Here is a 26671-nt window from a genome sequence, read left to right as displayed (position 1 = left end):
AAAAAATCCTCTTTAATTACACAAATAAAAAACAAATACCTACTGTCAAAATTTTAGATAAAATTATAGTATTTTGACATTTATTTAATTTTGACACTCCAGTTTCAAAATAAATCTATCATACAACAACTCGATTACACAACAACATTATATAAAAATCAGTCATACGCAGGAATATGGTTACTGGAAATAAAAATATAGCGGCCTTTGGCTCAAGCGTGAAAAGATTTGGAAAAATTACTGTACATCCCAGTTTAGATCCTAGTGGATTATATACGGAACGTCCAGATGGTTGTGATCCTTGTCTATATCATCCTCAGTCAATTAAAGAAATTTTTCGTGTAAATCGACATAGAAAAGTCGATAAAGATCCTTGGAGATACAATACTGAACTCGAAGATTGGGCAAGGAATTTGGGATATAGGAATCAAAAAATCTTAAATCAAAGAAGGTGGCAAAACTCTTTGCTGGGCCCCGCTTGGCATGAAATCAAAGAACCACCCAAATACAAAGCTGCCTGTATGAATGTTGGTTTTGGAAGAATGCGCAGGTGGAAACCTCTTAAAAGTAGTACTCCCTGCCCAGGGACGTATTATACAGCTGTACCTATTAAAGCACCATACGGTCCACATTCTGAAAGACCCACATTTGAGAGAGAAGAACCATGTCGTTTCAAAGACACATCTCCAAAATGGTCTCTGGCTCCAAATAGGTATGTGATAGTTGACAAGGAATCTATTGAACAAAAATCCAAGAAAATTGTGTCCTTAAGGGGTCCGTATGATTTATTTACTGGATTGCGCGATGGGAGCACAATAAAGAATCACTTCAACACATCGTTGCGGTGCGCAGCGGCCACATGGCCAATAGCTCTTAAAGGATGCTTGGAGACGTATAAAAAATCACATTTTGGTACAATGAATAAGACCAACCGTAGTATGCCATACAGAGGAAGAAATGCATTAGTAGATATAACAATGTGCCTAAAGAGACCAGACGAGCCTGGACCAGCTCACCTAAACATAGATAAACCTAAACATTTTAAACAAAATAAAAAGGGCTTCAACAGCAGCTACGACAAGCCGCCAGGATACAAACGCGTGGTGGTTTGGCCGGGCGTCGGCCGATATAACACCGAAGGTGACAGGTGCGTTCCGGGTCACGGCCATAAACACGTGTTTACAAGCAAAGAACAAAGAACGATAGGCGCAATTTTACCACAACCAATGAATTCTTTTTAAAACCGGGTAAAAAGCCAGTACATCTTTCACTTACTTTATTTAATAGAGCGTTAATATAATGCATAAACTTCTTTAAAAAATAGGTGTCGACTCAGCTTCGGTTTAATCCATTGACTTGGAGTAAACATTTATTGTGGGAGTCGAGCACGCTTCGGCACGAAGTGGGCCAGCTCGCACCGGGGAAGTACCACACCCCCACAGAAAACCGGTGTGAAATAGTGGCATGCCACTGTGTTTCGTACGGTGAGTGGGGGAGCCGGAGGCCCGTTTCCTTTTCCTCACCCGTCCTAGTCCATTCCTTCTTTCCAGTCATCAATCCTTTCCTTATTCCTTGTCCTTTAAAGCGGGCAGTGCATTCACAGACGTACTATCTTTGCTTTGCTTTATCGAATGTTTATGGGCGGTGGTGATCGCTTACCATCAGGCAAACCACCAGCTCAGCTGCCCGCTATGACATAAAAAAAAACAATAAAATCACTCAAGTGCGAGTCAGACTCACGACATAGCAAAGATAAATAGCAACTTCAACAAAAATTGGTGATCCATCAAATTTATGACCGGGCCAACCATTGCTTGACCTTTTCTTATTATTGTTTGCTATAGCAGCTACGAACTCGGATCTAACCTCGTCACTATACATAATATTTTCTAATCTCCGATCTGTACGTGGTTACGTGGTTCTAGCTACACCACTCGCGACCATCCATGGCACACACTCGTAGCACGCATCCTTCCATATGAAAAACATTTTCGCTGAATCCGTTTCCACCAGTGCTTCCATCAGTTGTGTGTCAATGAATATGATTGGTAGATATCAAACGCATCCACAGCTATGCAGCATAGCACGTCTCCGGCGGAAAGGCACCCTTTAGACGGTGATACCTGGACTATTCTTATAATAATTCGTGAATAGTATCAAGTATCTATTTTGGTTTTTTTTTTATATACCTATCAATTTTACCTTATTTTTAGATAGTTAAATAAGTGCATTCTCAATTATGGTAGATAACGAAGGAACCAAGAAAAAGCACGTACATCTTATGATTGCAAACAAAACTATTACCATCTGTTTTATGGTAAAATGCTAATATCCAAGATAATCATTATTGCTTACGTACTATTAAAACAAGCCGGTGCCAAGACGTTCCAATACATGTTATAGTATAGCTGGGCTATTGGCGTTTTCTATAATTTATTCTCTTAACAGAAATCGCTCATCACGTGTTAAAAAATGTATTAAGTCAAAATTTTTTATATTTCTCGTAGATTAGGTGGTCTGTTGCGGTTTTGCATTAGGTTTCCAATTTAAATTATAGCCTATATCTTACCCAGACTTAATACCTATACAACAAAAACTTTCATTCAAATCCATCCAACTATTCTGGAGATTAGCGTGTACAGACACAATTTTTTTGGATTCGTGCTCCAGTAGGTACTGTTTTTAAACCCGCCTCAAATCATAATTTTTTAATATAACCATTATAAAAACAGTCTTTTTACTATTTTATTTTATATAGAAAAAAATCCTACACAACAAACGGCTTCATCATAGGAGGCCCTCTCTTCGAATTTTATATCGATGACGATGTCAAAAATTACCGTCCTTATTACTACTACCAGCTTGAATAATCAACAATAACTTTATTTTAGTGCGACGCCCAACAATTTCAAAATATTTATAGAAGCTGTTCGCCCCAGTTTTATCTCGGATTCTTATTTAGGCAGTCACTCAGTGAAATTGCAGCTTTCTCATGGCGAAAGGATTTTTTTTTATGTTTTTGCGTGAAAACGTTACAAACATAAGTTTGCTATTTATAATGTTAGTGTTCTTACTGTTTAATTCATATACCTATATTAAACACGAAACAAATAGATTATTTAAATTAAAATAGTCGTAATAATCAGAGGCTCTGTTAGTATACAATTAATATAATTATCATTTCAACTCGAATGTTATCAGTTTGCAATTAAAGTGGTTATAATGAACTGTACTTTACGAGTACTTTTATCCATGGTTACTAAGGGATTAAATTAGAAAAAAAAATAAAAAAACCTTTTTTATTGACATTTTAATTGAGGAACAAATCTAAAAGTATACAATTAACAACATTTTAACCTTTCATTTATAAACATTATATATTCATTCTTAATGGAAATACGTAAAATTAATTTAGTTTTGCTCCCCAATTGCCCATTACGTCTTTATTATAATGCTTACAATTAATGTACTGGTTCAATACTATGTTACATTACATTTTCACATGATGTGTAAAGCGCATTTACTACTCGTAATATAACATTGAAAATTATGCAGTTTAAAAATTACCTATATACATAAATGCGCTTACACATAGTAATTAACATGCAGAAAAAATATACACAAAACCAACGATATCTTTAAACTACTTACGCTATTAAAAGGTTCTTCACTTTCATAAAATCTCTAAGAAGCGGAAGATAGGCTGTGTAGAATCAAGCCGAAATAGGGAGAGTAAGTGGTAAATTTAGGTCAGCTGAAACCAAATAATAATTCAGTGCGCTACCTTCCGATTAGAAATTTTATCAAAGGTTTGTGATATCATTATTAACTAAAAAATTTTTCCTAATGGAGAAGTTTTCCAATATAATGTAACATGTGATTAATCCAATATAAGCACTCGAAAATTAGGTGTTTGTAGATTGCGATACGTAATAGACCTACGCCAGTAACATTTAAATTTCAATAAATAAATTCATATCCATAAAATCAGAGATCTGAAGAATTTAAAAAAAAATTCAACGATCAAATATATAAAACATTCAAACTGAGCTTTATAAGAGAAGGTAAAAGTAATAGGATTGTACTAATATTCGTTTGTATGCAACTTTAAATATTATTTTACTACCAGTTAGCCCTTACTTTTAGCCCGCAACTTCGTTTACGTGAACAACTGAAGGGTTTAAATTAAATAAGGTTTAATTTAGATATAGAAGTAAAATACTTCTTTCCCTGAATTTCAAGTAGAGCCCAAGTACACTAAATTAACAATTAAATTGCAAATAACTTACAAAAAAATTAATTTTTTAACTGTGTTTGGGGTAATAATTCAGGCGCCAATAAACGCGTATTTACATAAAACGAATATTAGTATTCCTAAAGACAATCATTAAATTATTAAATACAAGTAATTATACATTTTAAATCAAAATGCACTTGATACAGAATGGAAATTATTAAATTTTACTATAAATAAATAAATAATATCGAATGAGGGTTACATATCTAATGCACCTTGCAAGAGCAATCAAGAGACATTACTTTTTTTTACATTAATTTGTGTCTCTTGTGATATAGAACTATTTAAAATTTAAGAACATTTTCAATTAAATTTTCTAATCGGTTTGTTCAATTATATAAGTTACACGGGTCACACACATGCGTACCGACATTCGTATAATAAACGAATGATTGCCCTCATATAGTGAAGTAACACATTTGCAAATCTAACAATTATAGGTTTAAGTATTTGTGCAAAAATGCGTGACCGGCACTACCACTGGAAACTTCTCCGTTACTACACTAAGTTCCCAAAATGGCAGGGAAAGAACAGTGAATGGTACCTAATTTTCTTAAAATTTATATACAATGGTAGGTGAATGGTACCAAAATTTCTTAATATTTTACTATATGGTCCTGTTCGACAGGAAAGATGATAAAATAGCATACATTACTTGCTCAAATTTATATTATCAGAATGTTCTCCCAATTGTCTACATATAAAACACTAATAAAACTGGTATAGGGGAACGAAGATGATTTATAACATTCATATTATATTTTACGTATCATGCATGGCTTCTGATTATTAATAAAATGAAACATTCATAATTCACATACATAAATGCATAAAAATCTTTTACTAAACTAACAACTAACAACTATATATACCTATAACTGTATCTTATACCTTATTCAATATTAACTATCGCATATTATCTATCGTATATTATTTTACAACCCAGAAGCTGTGATTTTCTTTTCATTCATCAACATATACATGGCAAGCATAATATAAAATAATATTCTTAACATTTTTAAGGAAAAATTTCAATTTCTAGGACAATTGGCGACACCTTAGAGCATAGAGTATACATAAGTAAGCTATAGAGCGCGCGTCACTCAGTTTGAAGTGAAAGCACAAGGAGGAACATATTACATCGTTACAATATATTATTTTCAAACTGATTTACTGCGTCATCTCTTTTTCTTGACGCACTCAATTAGTTTGAAAGCAATACGCGTCACATTGAGTTGAAGAGGAACATTTTTATATGCTTAGTATAAAAATGGTGAATACTAATCAAATTTCCTTAAAATTGGCACAACGGAAAGATGTGACACCCGCGCTCTATAGCTTGTTTATTTATACTCTAAAGGTGCAACAGATAAAAAAAAATTGATAATAATGGGGCTAAAAGATCCTATTCTTGATATTTACATTACTATAAAAAAAAACTATTCCGACCATGCAACCATAAAAATATTCCATGCAATAATTTACGAAATAAAAACCGTTTTTGAGGGTTAATGGAGAACAATTAATGTAGTCCATAACCGTTCATTTACTGTTTCGATTCACTGCACTCGCATAATGTTCTGTTTTGACCAATTAGAGCACAAGGTAACAAATCGTCTATTTAGAGCCGGCGGCGAGGCTTTACTCATCGCTGGGTCGAGCGCCGGACAGCCTTGCGCATCCGCCGCATGGTCGTGTTAGGCGCGCTGCCCACTGAGAATTGCACTTGCGGCGTCGCCGACGCGCCGAAATTGTACACAGCACTCTGCTGCGGCTGCGGCTGCGGCTGTGGCTGCGGCTGCTGCTGTTGCTGCTGCTGCTGCTGCTGCTGCTGCTGCTGCGATTGCTGAAAACATTTTTATTCATTATCAGATTGCAAGGTTGGCTATTTTACGCCTATTTTAAGTGCCCTATACAACAAAAAGTTTGGCCGCCTCCTTGGTACAGTGGTAAACGCGTGAGCGTAGAACCGAGACGTCCTGGGTTCGATTCCCGGTAGGGACAATAAAAACATGTCTCGGTCTGGCAGGACACAGAAGGCTGATCACCTACTTGTCCATAAAGAAAATCGATCAGTGAAACAGATGTATATCATCTGCCCCATACCCCAGTAGGGGACACGGGACTTCACTTTTAATACAACAAAAAGCTAACACCATCCGAAAAAGTTTTGTATTCATTCAATGCAATTACGCCCAATTATTTACACATAGAAAGAATCATTGGTGAATCAGATGTGCGGTGCACATCTCTGTATACAATAACGGTTGTTTAAAATAAGACAAAACCTGCAAAAAAAAAACTGTTTGAATTTTATTTACATACCTGTCCAAATCCAAAGATTCCAGTAGGCGTTGTTGGTCCAAAATTAAATGTTGTACCGATTGGCATTGAGCTCTGCGCAGCATTTCCAAATGGTGTATTTACGTTTTGTTGTCCAAATAATCCTGATGTAGGCTGATTATTAGGCAAATGTAAAGAAGAAGTTTCAAACAAATGTGTGTTTTGGTGTGGCGCAGGAGACGAAAACATAGACATTGGTGCGTTATTTGTATTTGGGTTAAAGGCATTCGGTGTTTCAGACCTGCTCTCACCGAAAATTTTACTATCTGTATTATTAATCATGTTAATATTGCACAACATACTATTACTTCCAAATGAAAACGAGACTGGTTTTTGGATAACATTGCTTGATGGATTGGTAACAAATAAACTGGAACCTGATTTGTTACTAGATGTCCATACACTGGGTGCATCAGTTGGTGCTGCAGCTCCAAATAAACCTGATGGTGGTGTCGAAATTCGTGATAATGGTGATAATGGTGGCAAATCATTTCTAGAATTTGATGATTCTGATGATATATCAAATACGACAGATGGACCAGCCATATTGGTACCACTTGTTGGAGCTGCGCTATTGCCAAGTAAAACATTTCCACTTGAAGCACCTGAACCACCTGAGGGTCCACCAATCGTTCCTGAAGAAATACTACTTAATATATTATTACTGTTTTGCAATGCGTTTCCGCTTAGAGGCGCCACAACATTTGGGGCCACTCTAGCATTAGGTGTAGATGAAAAAATACCACTGATAGGAACAGCTAACGCGTTTGAATTAGTTTCTCTGTTAGTTCCAAATGCGTAATTTAATTTTGGTTTCTCTGTTTGCAACATTTGATTATTTGATCTAAAACTAAATACTGGCGCAGAAGGACCAGCTGCCTGTGTTGTAGTAGGTGGGTCATTTTTCGAAAATAAATTTGGATTCGATGTAACAGACCCCGAAGCTGCTGAGAAAGCTGATACAGGCACAGTAGGTGCAGGTTCAGCTTGCTGGAACAATGATGGCTCGGGTAATGACATTGCAGTATTCTGACGGAGTGTAATAGTTGCATTTCCACAATTCTGTTTATCAGTTTGTTGAAATAATGAAGATGTTGCAGGTTGTTGAATAGTATTCTTTTGGAATAATGGAGGAGCTATAAAGTTGACACCAGTTTTATTTGGTTGGTTATTCTGGAACAATTCTGTGTTACCTGAAGAACCAGCTGGTTTTATAAAAGGTGTAGAGGCAACTGCCGTTGATACAGGACTGAAGAAATTGCCAGAGCTAGCAGCAGAACCTGCAGAAGTAGTCACAGGTATAGAAGATGTACTTGCAACACAATTATCTGACACTGTTGCAAAGGTTGCCGTTGCTTGGGAAGTCTGCACAGTAGGTGGTGTAGGGTTAGTAAATAATGGTGATGATAATTGCAGATTGGTAGACTCATTTCTCTCTATATTGGGCACTTCTTGGGCCTTTTCATTTATGTCCATATTTGATTTTGATGCAAATTCAGATGATGAATTTGCTCTAACTTCATTAATAACTGAATCAGGTTTTGTTTCTTTAGGTATTCCAAATGAAAATGTTTGTTCCACTGGCATAGTGGACTCTGTGGATCTTACCAAAGCTGGTGCTTTTGCTACAGATTCTCCGTTTCCTTTAGCCTGGTCTTCCTCTCTGTCTGCTATATCTGTTACATCAAACTGAATGCCAAAGTTCAATGCAACTTTAGGTAACTCATTATTATTTGTTTCCTTTACTAGAGATTTATTCTCATTAACCTTTGCCTGTTCTGTAGTCTTTGTTGGATCAATACCAAATTTAAATGTGTTTGGTGATATACCAAAATTAAATTTAGACTGTGGCTGCTTGGTAGCACCAGGTTTTTCAGAGTCACAACAAACACACTGACTTTTGTCACTATCATTATGTACAAGGCAATATTGACATTCCCACTTTTGTGATTGACTTTTCATAATTTTTTTAAGTGGGTCACTAGATCTACTTTGAAAATTTAATGTTGAGGAATTTTGAGGCACATTGCTCTCAGAGCTTGGATTAGGTTTAGATGTTAAACATGCTATACAATTTGCTACCTGAGATACATTATCTAACATGCAAACATTACATTTCCATCCTTTATCAGTAGACTTAGTAACTTCAATTTTCTTAGCAGGATTTCGTGCCAAACAGCAGATGCAATTATCTGCTTGAGCATCGTTGCTAACCCAACAATCTTCACATTTCCACTTAGAAGAAGTTCCAACCATTGGTGTACTTGAAGAAAATTCAGTGTTATTTTGTTCTGATAATGTGCTTGGTTTCTTTCCTCCACAACAAACACATTTATCTTCATTAGAATCGTTATTTACCCAGCAGTCATTGCATTTCCATTTAGACAAGTCAGATTTACTTGTGTTATTAGTACGAGTTTTTGTACAATCACTACATACATCAGATGTCTCCAAGCATTTTTTAACCAGACAAACAGAACAATTCTTTGTTTCCTCTGTTACTGGTTTCTTACCACCGCAACATACACATTTGCTCACATCAGGCTTGTTGGAAACCCAACAATCATTGCACTTCCAGTTAGAAGTATTTGTACTAGCTAATTCATTGTTCTGGGATGTACCTACAATATATGGAATAGAGTCAGATTTTGTGTTATCTATTTTAATTACATCATCAGTTATCTCAGGACTTATAAAAGTATATTTTGGTAACTGGTTGCTATTAATAGACAAACGAGAAACTGTAACTGATTTCGGAAATGAATAATAACTACTCATAGACTTACTTTGTAAGACAATTGGATTATGTAAATTTCCATTCTCAGGCTGACTTATATTCCCTACAGAGGTTATAGATGTGTGCAATGGTGAACTATTATTAGAAATTGCTAGCGACGTTGAAATTGGAGAAGCAAATGCAAAATTTGGTAAATTATTTTCATCAATCTGTAACACAGCTGGTGGTAAATCCAAAGATGCAGGTGTGTCAATGTTATTTATTTCATCTGCTCTGCTGTTGCGTGTCGTATTTTTTATCTTAGTTACAAACTTAGCTCTTTTTCGCTGGGGACTGTAAAAAAAATATATTGATATTAATTTCTAACTGTCAGTTCAAATATGATAAGTATCTAGAACATACAATGGGTAAACCATAGTTAATATAACAAAAAATTAAATGCTTTCAATTAAATCATAAAAAGTCCAAATCATAGACACCTTGTAAGTCTCTTAAAAGAAGTTTATAAAAGAAAACTATGAAAATTTAAATACAGGAGCATGACAAATGTTATTATCATTTTATAAATTTCTCTCCTTTCAATTTTATTTCTGTAATACTATGAAAATCAATGAATGAAAGAACATGCAAATGCATGCGGAAATGCATGAATGGAACTGCATGTCCAAGAACCAAAATATGTATGTTAAAAGTGCAAAATATAATTTACCAATTTACCGACCTGTTCTCTGTTAATGTTGAGAATAAAACCAAAATTTGCAAATAATCATTGTACAGATTGAAGAGAAAATATTAAAGAATACTCATTTGAGTATGTTCAGTAACTCACTACTAAAATAACAACAACATTCAAGTACAACACTAAACTATTGTCATAATCAGTATTGTTTGGTCTACTTGTGCCAATAATGTAAATTATTCTCATTTCACACTTGTTTGTTCAATTTGTATATGATTTAATCATACTGCATACCTTTTTGTCTTTGTTGCATAAGGAGACACATTTAAAGAACTACTGTGTGACGATATAATCTGTCTTGCTGAACTTGTTGTACCGATGAGTCGGGATTTCCTTTTTAAGCTCAGAATGCTTGCCATATTGGGCACAGGGAGCTCTTGTGTTTTGTATGCTGGAAATAAAAATATTATGTTATTTAAATTATATTATGACAAACAAAAATTACTAAGAATTAAAAATATTGATTTAGACTTACAAATAACTTTCTTGCAATCAGGATTAGCATTTGAAGTACTTATACTCTTATCTGGATCAACATATTGCGATATTCTTCTTGCTTCAGCCACTGGTGAAGAAATGCTATCTAATAAATCCATTATATGTTTAGTAGTTTGGCTTATGTCTAACTTTTCACCGGTTTTGGATTTATTTAGCCCTGCACTTTTCTTGTTTAGGATATTAGAGCCTTTGAAATTAACGGGGCTGTTTGATGCACCCCCATATGATGTTTGACCAGGATAGAATGTTGAACCAAGTAATGAGGATTTATTATAAGATTGATAATCATCCATGTGTGAATCAACTGTAAAATCAAAATGTTTGAAAAAAACAGTTCAGGTTTGTAAATTAAATTTTAATTGTTCAAAATTACTACATACCTTCATTCATGCTTTCAGCTGTAGAAAAGTTAAGAAAAGGTTTCCGAGTTTTAGCCATTAATGAATCACCAGAATACAATGCATTTTTAAGTATTTCAGATACTCTCTTTGCTGGATCTGAGCTTTTAGGTGTTGATTTATTCATTTCATTCATTTGCTTGCCATTGTAAGCCATTACCATGAATTCTGGACCTTTTTTGTAATACTTACACTTGTTTGACAAATATATTGGGGGACTCTGAACAACATCTGCTGCATTAGTACTTGTGCTTGAAGAAGCAGTCTGCAATTTTTTTTTATATTTACATAGGTATCAAAGTTGAACAACATGTAGAAATGAAATTTGTAAATAGCAAACACATATAAAGGAAATTATATATAACTAACTCGGTACTTTCCAGGTTATTTACAATTTTCTATATAATCTTTTCCTAGTAAACATGGTAACACGGTAATGAATTTACTAATGAGGATATATGAATAGCAAATATTAAAAAAAAGAGGTTCGACTAAACAAACTCTTTAGTTTAATCATATAAGATGGTTTTTATCACTGCTCACCTCAATATCCATAAAATGGTTGGTGACAGAAGAATTGCGACGCATGCGCTTTCTGGGTGGTGGAATAAAATTACTATCTAGTCCCTCTTCTTCTGTGGATGAATCACTTATTTCAATTACTGTTGCTGATCCATTAGCACTGGATGAACCTGGACCGCTAAACCATTTGGTTATTGTGGATGGTAACAATTCTGTCATTTTTGATGTTACATTCTGGACAAATGACTGAAAAAAATCATTATTAATTATTATTTGTAGAGACAATGGCCATTATTTTCAAGTTTGTATGGTATTGTACACACAAGATCGCAAGATTCATTATATCTATATGAAATGAAAATGAATCGCCAAATTTGTTGCTAAGCGTAAAATTCAAGAATGGTACGTCCGATTCAGCAACTTTTTTTTCAACATTTATAAGTAAGGCGCAAGGAAGTTTCAGCATTTTTTTTAAGTCACAGCGGACACCAGAGCTGGTGGTTCGCCTGATGGTAAGCGATCACCACTGCCCATGAACATTCGCAGAGCTAGTGCCTCTTCGAATATGCTGCCTGCTTTTAAGGTGGTAAAGGAAAAAGGAAGGATTGACGACTGGAAAGAAGGAATGGACAGGGACAGGTGAGCAAAAGAAACTGGTCTTCCGTCTTCCCCACTCACCGTACGAAACACAGTGGCTTGCCACTAATTCACTCCGTTTTTTCTGTGTGGTGTGGTACTTTCATATATCAAAACAAAATTTAATAATTTCATTCTGCAACAATAATTCAATTTTCTGCATTTTTTTACACAAAGCAGGTATAACAGGATTTATACAACATTTATAGATTGTGACTATGTGAAAAAAAATTGAAAATTCCACCATTTAAGGTGGTGGCCCTTTTAGATTTAAGACCATTCGGAATGTATTTATGGATGTATAATACAGCATAAAATGTACATACAGCTGTATGTGTAAGTTGATACATTCTATGTTTTCAGAATTTAAAAAAATGCTACAGCAATTTACAAACAATAAATATTCGGATTACAGAAGGGCACCTTACGATTTTCAACACACACAATTAAAATTCAAAGAATAAAAAAGGTTCCTGTTAAATGTCCTTGAATTGTTTATTATTATATTTTCAAAAAATACAAATAATTTCATACAAACATAGGAACACTTTTCACAAAATTTATTGATTGTAATTATATTTAGGGTACTGGTTAAAAATTGTGATATTCCCTATTTGTGGTTGCAGCCAATGGAACTATAGAATTTACTATGTTAGATGGCAGTAGATACTGAAACTGTAATTGTATTACAAAGAGAACCTAATATCCTATACGATAAATTACATGCTTGGAAGCTTCACTAAAAGATCTCTTTAAGAATCCTGTATTCTAAAGAAATCTCTTTATGATCCTTACTGTTTAGTTGCATTATGTTTTAGCATAACATTTTATATATACACAATAGAACAAACTTACAGACAAGAGTAGCCGATAGATTGTTATAACACTAGGAACAGAAATAAAATTGAAACAAATGTATTTAAGAGACTACCATGGCATTACTGTGTATATAGAAGATGAAAATCCATAGAATGTTGTTGCTTAACAACAGCAAAATAGTTTTTGAAATGAAACTTTTTTTGATTGTGATTTCAATCCTGATGCCACAGAAAAAACAACAGGTAAGAGACACAAATACAAAAAATGTGTAGAATGAAGCCAGCAAAGAATGAGACAGAAATATACATATTATTTTATACATATTCATCTCTTTCTTTTGTCGATTTACTGAAGTTTCACTTCTATCGTGTCTGAATCGCACCAACACCTTTTTTTTGGTACCATTATGATATACATCCTACTATCCTACTAATATTATAATCCTAATCCTACTAATCCCACTAATATTATAAATGCGAAAGTTTGTAAGGATGTGTGTGTGTTTGTTGCTCTTTCACGCAAATACTACTGAACCGATTGCAATGATATTTGGTACGCAGACAGCTAGACAACTGGAATAACATATAGGCAAATTTTTGTCCTGATATTCCTACGGGATACGGATTGAAACGCGATACGGATTACGGATTGATTCACGCGGGTGAAACCGTGGGGCGCAGCTAGTAATATTATAAATGCAAACGTTTGTAAGGATGTGTGTATGTTTGTTACTCTTTCACGCAAAAACTGCTGAACCTAATGCAATGAAATTTGGTACATAGATAGCTGGCATAAAACATAGACAATTTTTATCCCGATATTCAGACGGACTTAACGGGTGAAGCATGGAGCTAATATATTACAAAACTGACATATCTCATGGCTCTTCTGTATAGAAACTGCTATCCATAATGAAGACTATGTTGTGACAATTATTTAAAAGTTCTTCTAGAAGGAGCCTAATTCAATAAGCACATAATAAATTTGTCTTTTAATAATTATTAGAATTTAATAACATCTTATTATTTTGTACAAACACAATTGATTTTAGAATTCGCATAGCAGATTTTATAACCTATTAATGTAATATTGTTTTTAATAATCTGTCCCCGTCATGCTTGGGACAAAATGCAACATGTTGATCAAATAAGTATTGGCATACTGGATTTGCAGCCTGTGTCATCCTCAGATGAAACATATTGCAGGAGTTACAATTATAAAAAAATACATATTCATGAAAAGTTTAAAACATAAGTGCAGAATATGAGACTGAAAATGGATAAATATCAATTGAAGAATGCATAAATGATAAACATTTTCATCTCCATAGTGCATAATGCATAATTATCCAAGATAAAAATACTCACAATAAGAACAAAAAGTGGGCTCAGTAGCTTAATAATAAATGTTCGTTAAAAAAAAACACAGATTGCAAAAACTCCAAATATAGTGTGCATGTACGGAACATGTGTTTAGGCCTAATGAGATAATAAAGATTGAGATATTTGATTTTCTAGAAATTATGATTAAATTGCTTTTTTAACAGGTGAAAATATTATAGAACAATTAGTAAAAGCGTAAGTAGCAGAACAGTTCAATAAATTCATCAGAAAAAAATGAAAAAATTTTCAAAGTACCTTCCTTACCTTCTTAAAAAATGAATTAGGTCGTATCGTTAGGAAATTTACATGTTAAATCCACATATAAGACAAATTCATAAGTTAAAATAAAACATACAGATGTTTACAACAAAAATACTAACAATCGCCATGCAATAATATCGTTATTGATCAAACATAGTGAACTACGCGTGTGGCCTATGATTTAACATTTACCAAGAGCGGGAATTCAGAAATACTTACTTTTGGTGCATTAGAAGAATCCCACGTACGTTTTTCTCTATTATTTGAATTCATATTTTAATTTTTTGTATATAACTGAATATTATGTTACTGCAGCAAGTTTTATTGAAAAGATTCAGTCTAATAAATGCAGTAACTGCTAAAACGTGACACAATATGGCGTCTTACAAATGTGTAGGGATGTGAAAAAATAATCGATTATGAAAAAGTCGATTAATAATCGGTTGTTTTAAAGTAAAAATCGATTTTAGTATGTGATTTTTTTTAATTAATAATCGATTTTTTGGTATCGTAAGGTAACAAAAATCGGGTGGTGCCTACTACTATTTTATTTTCCCACGACCGGTTTTCATTAAAACTTTTATTGATCAATTACATATTTGATTAAGCATATTTTTTAACTTATAATTTGTGCCTTATCTGAATATCTTACAATGGGTGTAAGGTAAAAAAAGCGTGTAAAAAACCTCTTTTTTTTAGAATAATTGTTACTACTATTCATGACATATACATTATTATCATGTGAATGAGAAAATATGGAAATGTTCGTTTTGACTTGGCCTATTTTTAGGAACAAACACCTGTGGCAATATCCACAGTATAATATATTGCAGATAAATTCTAATTACATACTGTACTGTAGCTATGACAATGCAAATGCTATTTCAATACGAATATATAGTTTTTTTTATTGAATAATTTAATTTTTTTGATTTATGTGAAAAAAAAATGATTGTTTTAAAACTTTTATTCGTGTTGATTATATAAGAACTTGCTGTTTTTGTTATTTATTTTTAATTAATAAATCTATTGATATAATGTACATAGCGGTTATTTTGAAATTAATTGAAAAATTTGAAAAATATCTATTTATATAATTAAATCGAATATTTTCTTAAGAAAAGTCGATTATTTATTAATCGATTTTTCGTACTTAAAAAAAACGTTATAAGAAGTGTGTGATCACGAAAAATGCAGTTGCGAGTACCTAATAAGAATGCTAAAAAGTAAAAGTTTTTCGGGTAATTCTGTAATAGTAACTCCGACTGTAGGCATTTTAATTGGTTGACTAGAATTTCAGTGGCCAATCGTAACATGATCGAACGCTTGGTTCGTAATCAAACCTTTTGGTGTTTAAAAGCGGGTTGAATCACCAATAACGGACTAATCCATAGATAAATAATTATCACAGATTGCGGAAGTTAGAACACTTAAACTCAAGCACTAAGCAGTAGACTTGAGAGATGAGAATTTAGGAAAGTGTAATCGAATTAAGCGTTTTGCATCCTAAATATTGAAGGAATTATGGTTTCTGACTGATTAAATACTTCTACTTGACGCCCGCTACCGCGGCACGCTCGTGAATCTGGTCCTGGGGGGCCTCCAAATGGCTGCAAGTTAAGTAATCAAATATAAAACATATTTTGTACCTATTTAAAAGTAAGTTTGGGTTTGGAGGCCCCATTGACAAATAAGTACAGCCTATATTTTTATCAATTTCGTATCTTTTATTTCCATCAACTTTACAATACTACAGCCATCTATGTTGTATACCTACGCGCTACTAATATTCTCATAAATTATACAGGTCTAATACTCGGTTGCGGCATTCACACAAGATTTCAGTTTTTGTTGCATAATATTGTATTGTATTATAATAAATGTAGCTTAGCATTCTTGTAAAAAAGATGAATTCCTTGTCATTCTTACATACAATTAAAATATGTATTATAATATCAAATTAACCATAAAATACATTAAGGGCCATAAATTAAATTGAAATGAATTTAATATTAAATGTGTTAATTAAGTTTAAAATTGAATAAGTTAATAAAATTTTTATCATTTTCACAGTACTGTTAAGTAACAAAAATTTATATAATTGTTTTACTTTAATTCATTCATCATTCATCTCACATTCATTGATATCAAATTAAATCATATTGATATAATTTTAAAAACAATGAATAAAACATTAGAACTTAGTGCATTATTTATTTTCAAAGTTGTACAAAAACTATTTTGGAATATATGCCTTTTCTATTTTAACATCATCCACTGGTGAATCATTTTTATCACATTCTACTAGTCCAATTCTCTTTACAACAGACATACCACTTTGGACTCGGCCAAAAATCGTATGTTTCCCATCCAGCCATTGTGTTGGGGCTAAGGTAATAAAAAATTGAGATCCGTTTGTATTGGGTCCTGCATTGGCCATAGACAAGATTCCAGCTCCTGTGTGCTTCAAATCAAGGGTTATTTCATCATTAAACTGGGGCCCGTAAATTGATTGTCCACCCTTTCCTGTACCTGTCGGGTCACCTCCTTGTATCATAAAATCTCTAATTATTCTATGAAATTTTGTATTGTTATAATAACCTCTTCTTACTAATTCCATAAAATTTCTGCAAGTCAATGGTGTGTGTTTCCAGTACATTTCTAAAATAATAGTCCCCATTCTGAAATATAAAATATGAAGTTTACTTTACAAATATTCAGACCTTCACGTCGTTTTGTCGTAAATTTTACGTATAGTGTTAAAAGTAATTATTAGAACGAATGTTAATGTATGAAATTGATTTACTGATAAATACTCACGTTGTCTCTAAAATGGCGACTGGAGGTTGCCAAGATTTGTCTGGTATTCCTGCGTTAGTATACCCTAGCATGATTATTACTGAGATAGCTTATTCACAAAAATATTTTCTCCCATAAAGCTATGTACTGAACGTTTTGTTTTTAAGTAATTTTTAAAGACTTGTACAAATAATTTTTATATTGTATTAAAGAGATGAGTCCCCTATTTTTAATTATATTGTAGGTATGCTATGCAAAACTTCGCGTTAGTTAATAATATTATCAAGCCGCGCAAATGAGTGCTATATGAAATGTAGAAGGCAACTTGTGTCTTGAGCTCAATTTAATTGAGCTCTACACTAGTCAGAGCTGAGTGCACTGTCAATTGTCCTCAGTCGAGTGACAGTAACCACAGATTAGCATTTTATTACTGAAAGAGAGCTTCATACAGTAAACTGTCTCTCAGTAATCTCAGTATTAAACTGCGTAATGTAATTATAGAAATATGTAACATAATTTCAAAAAAGATTTTTTAACGTAATATATACATATTATAAAAGGTGTAAAAAAAACAATAATCGAAAGGGGCTTAAATAGCAATAGAGCACGAATAAATTTACAACAACACTACAGACCATCTGAACTATACGAGATATAGAAATCAAGACAAAAATTGTTATGATCGTTTTCTGCTGATATGGAACTCCAAGAGCCCAGATATACTATTACATAAATAGTAACGATGACTTAGCAAAAGATGTCAGTCTGATGGAAATTTTCTAATGATTTATAATAATCAAGATGTGGAACATTTGTTGTTGAAATGTATTTAATATTAAATCTTTATACCATAAACATAATTTTCTTGAAGGCCTCCAGTTTGTTCACGTTCATGCGAACAAAGTAGTTTGCATCAGCTAGTAGAAAATAATATTGTAATTTATACATTATGTTTTTTAGGAGCTCTTCAGGCCGGATATTCTCTGTAGAAACTGGTGAACTAGAAACCTGTGGTAAATGTTAAAAAATGTGTTATAAAAACATATGTGAAAATTCAAAAATGCTACTTTAAGAAGTCTAATTCAATATTAATAAATATTTGAGTTTGATGTCTAAATATTTTTACACCACAGCACGTATTAAATACACCAAATGATTACTTCAAGCGGTTGTTGAAAAATTTGTCGTATCAATAATGGGTTAAGCTCTTTACCACACGTAAGTATCTACAACAAATATGCTTATAAAGGCACAACGGAAAAAAGCATAGATAATACATGTATCTATTTACTGATAGACAGTAGTATATATTTATGAATCTGTTTCTGTGGATTGACAGCTCATAATTATTCGCTAATCTGTGGTAATCTATATCACAGTTGCTTGCAAAGAGTAGTATAATAAATCGGGATTGCTTGGCTATATATAAGTGCTGAAGTAATGTCCAGATAAATTAATTAATTGAGAATTATAAAAACAGCAAAACTTGTTTTTCGTGTTGCTTTAAAAATTTCTTAATTATCTCATATCACGATAAATATTAATGTCCAACGTAAAATCAATGACATACGATTTACATTCCATATACTCCGACTGATTTTCATATTTAATTGTTTCTTCGGAATATTGCTTTTAATATCATTTCATAACTTTGTTAGAAATATAATTAGCGTAATTAATTTAAAACCTATATTTTTTTTAATTTTAATGGCAAAAATGTTGAAACTAATATGGCAGTGTTTGTATTCGCCACGGCTGTACAAAATTTACGGAGATGGAGAAAAGGATGTGAGTTAATGTTTAAATTTAATCGTAATGTTAAACCCAAAGAATAATAATTAATAATATATAATACTTGGGTCAGAGTATTAGAAACAGAGCTAACTATGGCGTGGGGACTTAAATAATTTATCTCAATTCTCAAGATTTTTCGTCTGTTTTTTACCTATGTTTTTTAATAAACGTTGCGCAAAGAGAATGCATATGCAAATAAAAAAGGTATAATATATATAATTTTATACAAAAATCACAGGTTATAAATCTATTTGAATTTTTATTGAGTAACAAATTAAGCTTGTGCAATAAATAATGGTATTTTCGAAAAATTCCTAGAAGTCCTATAAAACACTATAATACCCTGTTAAGCCTAAACGGAGAGAATTGTTTTGTGGCTGGACCTTTTTCATATGATTCTGTTCATGTAATAGAAATCATATGTATTGCTTGGTCTTAACCAGTTTTAATTTTGGGTTTTATATTTCTCAACTTAAACATTCTTATATTGCTTATGAGCAACAAAAGGTGTTAAATATGATATGAATATGGCTTTTTATATTATTATTACATTTGTTAATAGCATGAAATTTTGGAGATATTTTATTTCTGTTTAAGTAATATCATTTTGTCATAATGGCACACAGATACAAATGAAGACAATGGTACATAAGTTGAACCTATTGTTATCAATAGGTTCAACTTATGTACCATTGGCTTATGCCAATATAGGTGAATATAAAAAGCTGATGTAACCCTATTTATTAAAAAAGAGGGTAAAACAGCAGAGATCTACAAGATCCTGTAATACTAAATAATAAACATATAGTTACAAAACAATTCATACAACTATCACTGCTCATACTTAAATATAATTTCCAAAAAACACAATTTATAATAAAACAAAAAAAAAAAAAATACCATCATCAGGTCATCCAGGTACTATCAATAATATGACAATATGGGAATAATGGGAATATTTGGAGTTAACATTACATTTAACATAATATAACTTGTCCAGTCAAACTTATACCGAGTCCGTTTTGATCCCTTACATATGTTTCCTATTTCTATCGAAATATCTCAATTGTAATCTCTCTTCTTAAACATAATTGTATATTTCACCTTTGGTACTATTTATCAATATCAATAGTTACTTATTTATCCAAAATAAAAATCTGCCTAAGTAAACCCAACACAAGTTGAAAACTGCGTAACTCATAATGTTTAGTGCCTCCCTACCCTCCCGGTTTGATATTTGACTTTCACAGGTTATTCATTTTAAAGACTGGGCGGCAGTGATTCTTACTTTTTTTTCAAATAATTTGTATATTACAATAAAAAAAATAAAAAGTGTACTTAATAAGTTTATAACTTATTAATTATTGCTTACTATATACTAAACAATTATATAAAAGCAATAAAGTTGTATGTGATATAATTATAATAAATTGATATATTTAAATCTTTTTTAGTCCTAATTAAGTTCAAACTTCTTAAAGGAAAGAACTTTCCCATAAATGGGAAAAACTAACTACCTTGCATTTACATACTTTAAGATGAAACTGAGTTTAAAAAGCTTGTTGTAGTAAATAGTAAAGCCCTATGGAATATACTAATTTGTGGTTAAAGGGATGCATATATGAACATTTCTATAATTGAAAAAAAAAAAAAAAAAACTGCACCTTTATATTTTTGTAATATACAAATGAATACTTTTAATTAATGCAATTTTTTTAGCTTTTAATACCAAATTTTATTTCATTTCCCTCATAATGTAACTAACATATAAGAGTGAAAACAAAAAAAAATCACCACCTCACATCAAAATATTTTATTTACAGAATTTGTACAAGCCGAAACAATTAGAAAAATTTGGGGACAAAATAATTTCTACAGTAGGTATTATCATATGTTTTGGTGATTGTTTCTTACTGTTTGATGTATATAACCTTTACAATTTACAGGCCCAAAGCATATTCACAGTGGCTGGCTACACATCACCGTTTATGTGTACATATATATACAGAAGAGGTTTCTTTTCTTGGGATGAAACAGTATTCTTAAGTAAATTCTTTACTGGAATTGGATGTCTTATGGCAATTTCGTTCTTTATGAGAGCAATTGGCCGTGCATTTAATTCTCAATATACAGACTTTCTTAATGCCATCACTAGCCCAAAGACAAATCATAAAGCGTACATGACCTCAATACGCAAATACGATTTTGAATTTTCTGCTTGGCCTGTTTCATTTGCAATGCCAGCAAAATCAAGGTATTTTATATAATTTTTTTTTTATATTCAATATAATACATGAATATTTATTGACCTTGTATTTTCAGCTCCTCATGGTTTGAAAACTTTCCTTTCAACAAGTGCTCTAATAGAAATTTACCAATTTACCAAAGAATACCATTGCAAGTAATTGCATTTATAGCAGTTCATACTTTTGCCTTGCGTCTGATTTACCCTGGAACTCTAGGCCTCATCCAAAATTTGCTTTGTAAGTATGCACCTCATATTAATTAAAACTCATTCGAATAATGGATTTAATTCTTCTATTGACTTGTCAGGGATGCCTTTGATTGAAGGACGGACACAACTGGTTGAAACATATAATGGAAAACGCGCGAAAATCTTAACGTCGGATGCTAATTGTATTGACACAATCTTTGTTGAAAATCGAGCGCATACAAATGGAAAAATTCTGGTTATATGTTGTGAAGGAAACTCTGGATTCTATGAGATTGGAATAATTACGACCCCAATTAAAGCGGGCTATTCCGCTTTGGGCTGGAATCATCCTGGATTTGCTGGGAGCACTGTATGCTATGTTTACAATATAAGTGCACTTTCTAAGTCAATATAAGAGCACTGTCTTAGTTCTTAAGTTTTAACCCATTAATATCTTACAGGGTATGCCGTTTCCAAATCAGGAACAGAACTCGATTGACGCCGTCATCCAGTACGCGATTACTGAACTCAAGTTTCCTATTGAGAATATTGTTATCTATGGATGGAGTATTGGTGGATATTCTGCTTCTTGGGCAGCTCTTAACTATCCAGAGATTAATTCATTGGTAATAACAATATTACCTACTATCAAATTACTTTTTAATTTAAAATATTATGCGCATCATCATCATTTTATTTATTATACGCATATAGTCAGGTGCAAAGTGCATTTAATGCAACATACAATATTCATTCAGGTTCTGGATGCGACTTTTGACGATTTACTACCTCTTGCCCAAAATCAAATGCCGAAATCTTGGGCTTTGCTCGTCAAAGAAGTGGTACGGTCGTATGTGGACTTGAATGTTGGGGAGTTTTTGATTCAATTCAAGGGGCCCGTGCAAATTATTCGACGAACTGAAGACGAAGTCATATGCTTGAGGTAAATTTAAAAAATATTTATATTCATTAATTTTCATAATTACTACAAATAATTGTTTAACTTAGGCAAGGTCAGCTCGGCACTAACTGTGGGAACAATCTTCTAATGAAACTGCTGCAATCTCGTTATCCACCGTGGTTCAGTGAGGATAACTCTTTGCGAGAGGCTTTGGAGCGATATGTTGTAATGACAGAAGCGCAGCGGGCCACTATTGACCAACAAGAATTATCAGAGACCAATCGACGTGCGCTCCAATTGGTAATGACTATAGTTTTTGTTATACATTTTAGATGATTTGTTGCCTTGCAAACATATTTCATATACTCTGTATATGAAGTATGTGTGAAAAGCAAACATTGGAACACTTCAGCAGTAGTAATGAGTCGATTAAAGGTTGTATTTAATTCAATTAGAATTGAAAATCTGAATATAGTACGTAAAGACTGAATATTGATAATCTTAATATATATAAATCTCGTGTCACCATGTTTGTCCTCAATGGACTCCTAAACCACTTAACCGATTATAATAAAATTCACACACCATGTGCAGTTCGATCCAACTTGAGAGATATGATAGTTTAAATAATTTTAATTACGATAAATGACAGCCCGGGCGGAGCCGGGGTGTGCAGCTAGTACGTTTATAATATGACACATTAGCAGTAAGTTTTGTCAATATATGCAAGGTGGAAATTGTTTATGTGCTGTGCTTAAATACTTTAATTTTATAAAGAAGCAGAATGCATTTAAAGATTTTCGATAATTTTCTTGCCACTTCCGGGAATCGAAGTCATTCTTTCAATGTTTACAAACAATATAAAAAGACTAGTTGCGCCCCGCGGTTTCACCCGCGTAAGTCTGTATGCCGTAGTAATATCTAAAAGATAAAAAGTGGCCTATATGTTATCCAGTTGTCCAGCTATCTACGTACCAAATTTCATTGCAATCGGTTCAGTAGTTTATGCGTGAAAGAGTAACAAACATACACACATCCTTATAAACTTTCGCATTTATAATATTAGTAGGATTTGTCAGTCTCTTAAAAATAGTTAAGGACAGAGGTTTATAAGATGCACTATATATCAAAGAGTATTTGTGTAATGGGTTGCATTGTTATTGGACGCTGCAGAGTGATTTATCACTTAATATAATTTGTCAGTCGTGACATGCATCATGCACCCGTAAATTGAATAAAACGTTTGCACAGTTACATCGCCATAAATCTAACCACGCTTATGTTGAAGGATGTTTTTATTTTTGTCTATCTTTTATAGCATACATTAAAAATTGCTTAAACGCTTTTTAAATCTGTAGAGAGCTACGTAATTTATCAGTAATATGAAGTATGTTTTTCTAATGTTTAATCCCAGTTCAACCCTCATTTACAGATTGTCAAGTATATGCGCGATTTCCAATCGACACATTGCGCTCCCCTCCCAGAAGCTCAGTTCGCTGATATTATGAAAACTATACATTTAAAGAACTAGCTCATAATTCACATTTCTAGAAGTCACAGTATTTCTGTCAGCTTTTACAATATCGGAAAGTTGAAGAGAGACAATAATAATTATTTTGATGGGAAGCAGTGAAGTGTTGTGTGACAGAAATGTGACCGGAAATAACTAATTGTGTGAAATGAACTTCTCATAATATAATTTTAAATGCTTGTCTTGAATGACGATTAATAAATTATTTAATTATAGGATTATATGGCGTAGGTCGAAGGTGTACAGTTGGGTATACTGTATGTATAATGAATTTTTGTATGTATGTAATTTCATGTTAGTATTTTTATGTAATTTATAACTTTGTAGCTTATTAACAAAGCACCAGCTAATGCGAATTCTATTTTCCTACAATGTAGATATTTAAAAAATTATCGTATCGTTGCAATGCGATTACAGAACATATTAATTAATTAATATTCTAAAGTAGTATTTAAATTATCAATATATTCAATTGTCTTTATACAAAAGTTCGCTTATAATAGTTGACACAAATATATTTTATCTGGTAGTTTTTAATGTTAGATCAATGTTTAATGTTAATTATTTATACAAAAATGTATAACCAGATGAAATGTAGCTCCCTATTGCCGAAAGCAAATGTATCTATTCATATAGGTATATTAACATTTTATTAGCATTTTATATGATATCCTTGTCGGTTGATATTGGAAAGGTATTCTTATCTATGGAAATAAACATTTTTATATGTAAGTTTTTTTAGTGCAGACGCAGTGAATGTTTTGGAATATCCACCATCCATCCCATTTGGAATATGACTAGTAATAAATAACAGGATTATATTATTTTATAAATATTTGCATGTTCCCAAATATGCGTTTTTGATTGATAGCCCAATCTTTTCTTGCACTATGACCATAACATATAGTAAGCATATTTCTATCTAAAAGAACGAATTTTAAATATAATTTTTACAGTGAGGGATGTTTGTCTTTGTCCGATGATCAATCTTACTTTAAAATACTTTCTAAGTTCAAAGAAAATATGCTTTCTGCACTTTTCGCAATTTCAAGTAGTTTTAAAGAGAAACGTATTTTTTTGTTGATGTAGATTCCCCATTTAACGCTCGGCGAAGCGAGAGCGGGTCGCTAGGTGTAGATTTAAGTATAGAACATTTTAACGTAAAATATTATGTTATCTGTGGTTTAACTTATACTACTAACTAACTGACAAAAAGAAGAGGTATAATGTATTTTCCAAGATAAATTGTCGTATCACATGTTTTAATAATAAATTTATATAGCTGAAATAAAATACCTTACTAGCTTCAAATCTTATTATAATCTATCTATAATTCTATAATTTATACTAACAAAATAAAGTTGAAGAGTCTCGGGAACTTCTTGACTAATTGCAAAGGTTCTTTCACCGTTGGATATTATGTGTGATATTGACCACGAGCGAAGCCGGGGCGTACAGGTACAATTTTATAAAGACTCACGAAACCGTATACCTGTGACATGTTTTCCAAACGTAAGTAAAAATTAATAAAAAAAATATTCTACGAAGTGTAAAAATTCTTGAAACGTATTTAAATTGATTTTTATATATTGACAAGAAATGCAGAAAAGAGTTTGGAGTCATCAATAAAATAATGGGATCATTTTTTGCTTTCGGATTATTGTTTCTTTGTTCCCAAAAACCATTTATTAACCCAAATATAGGCACAATAGTACTCCCCTCCCATGCTGTACGTCACAATATATCTATGGTTACCAATAATACAATACGTAACGCTACATTTTTCATCCTTATCATCTTACTTATCTGAAACCCATTATTTAACTTTGTAACCTGGATACAAATAAATGAAATTACTAAACATTGTTGAATATTAATTAACTTTCTATTGTCTAATTAAGTATTTCGTTATGCGGTAATGCCCTAAATTGTACGATTTACATGTTAATCTTATAATTTGTGTACAATGAAATTAATAGTCAAATATAATCGATTTATTTTATAAGTATTATTATCGTCATGTAACTAGGTAGAGTGTTATATATCTAAAGTAATATTGTAGAGGAAATATTGTATTTTTGTATTTGTAACGTTTTCGTACAAAATCACTGGACCGATTTCTAAAATCGTTTCACCATTAAAAGCTGCAAGTTCGCCAAGTATCATAGGCTATATGTGTACCACGGTTTAAAGCCGGGACGAACAGCTAGCCTAGTAAAGTATTACTTACTAGCTGCGCCCCGCGGTTTCACCCGCGTAAGTCCGTATCCCGTAAGAATATCTATATAAAGAGTTGTTTATATGTTATTCCAGTTGTCCAGCTATCTACGTACCAAATTTCATTGCAATCGGTTCAGTAGTTTTTGCGCAACAAACACTCACACATCCTTACAAACTTTCACATTTATAATATTGGTAGGATTTTGCAGTAAGAAAATATTTAGTTCAAAATGATTATTATTTTAGTAACAAAAATTATTAGAATACTTTTTCTCAAGTTACAAGCAGTTTAAATGAGCATTAATAAATTGGTATCCAGTCAAATATACACTTATAATATACATACAGTATTTATCATTG

The 26671-nt window shown here is 32.4% G+C and overlaps 4 protein-coding genes across 6 annotated transcripts; 2 read left to right on the top strand and 2 right to left on the bottom strand.

The window, feature by feature from the left end:
• The first annotated feature begins 176 nt into the window (after positions 1-176).
• Positions 177-1241, top strand: LOC119835853. The gene has a single exon (XM_038360890.1). The coding sequence runs from the start codon at positions 177-179 to the stop codon at positions 1239-1241; it is 1065 nt and encodes a 354-aa protein (XP_038216818.1).
• Positions 1242-3291: 2050 nt separating this feature from the next.
• On the bottom strand, positions 3292-15026 carry LOC119835389 (nuclear pore complex protein Nup153). 3 transcript variants are annotated; one of them, XM_038360143.1, is made up of 8 exons: positions 14852-15026; positions 11556-11780; positions 10995-11277; positions 10592-10918; positions 10351-10507; positions 9427-9710; positions 6623-9261; positions 3292-6143 (listed from the first exon to the last, which is right to left on the bottom strand). In XM_038360143.1, exons 1-8 carry the CDS (start codon positions 14903-14905, stop codon positions 5943-5945), a joined length of 4170 nt encoding a protein of 1389 aa, XP_038216071.1. In that variant the 5' UTR covers positions 14906-15026; the 3' UTR covers positions 3292-5942. The 3 variants fall into 3 exon arrangements, with proteins under 3 accessions (XP_038216071.1, XP_038216068.1, XP_038216070.1); XM_038360140.1 differs by having other exon boundaries at positions 6623-9710; XM_038360142.1 differs by having other exon boundaries at positions 6623-9710; positions 10995-11232.
• Positions 15027-16832: 1806 nt separating this feature from the next.
• Positions 16833-17784, bottom strand: LOC119835390 (peptidyl-prolyl cis-trans isomerase-like 1). Its single transcript, XM_038360144.1, has 2 exons — positions 17453-17784; positions 16833-17313 (listed from the first exon to the last, which is right to left on the bottom strand). Exons 1-2 carry the CDS (start codon positions 17521-17523, stop codon positions 16869-16871), a joined length of 516 nt encoding a protein of 171 aa, XP_038216072.1. The 5' UTR covers positions 17524-17784; the 3' UTR covers positions 16833-16868.
• Positions 17785-18797: 1013 nt separating this feature from the next.
• LOC119835648 (phosphatidylserine lipase ABHD16A) lies at positions 18798-25952 on the top strand. Its single transcript, XM_038360604.1, has 9 exons — positions 18798-19219; positions 21049-21102; positions 21172-21479; positions 21548-21708; positions 21779-22029; positions 22121-22285; positions 22418-22602; positions 22668-22860; positions 23993-25952. The coding sequence occupies exons 1-9, from the start codon at positions 19139-19141 to the stop codon at positions 24089-24091; spliced, it is 1497 nt and encodes a 498-aa protein (XP_038216532.1). The 5' UTR covers positions 18798-19138; the 3' UTR covers positions 24092-25952.
• Positions 25953-26671: the final 719 nt, after the last annotated feature.

Source organism: Zerene cesonia, chromosome Z (assembly GCF_012273895.1).
Source record: "Zerene cesonia ecotype Mississippi chromosome Z, Zerene_cesonia_1.1, whole genome shotgun sequence".
NCBI classification, from domain to species: Eukaryota; Metazoa; Arthropoda; class Insecta; order Lepidoptera; family Pieridae; genus Zerene; species Zerene cesonia.
The sequence above is the reverse complement of the archived record's forward strand: the minus strand, read 5'-3'. Positions and strand labels throughout refer to the sequence as shown.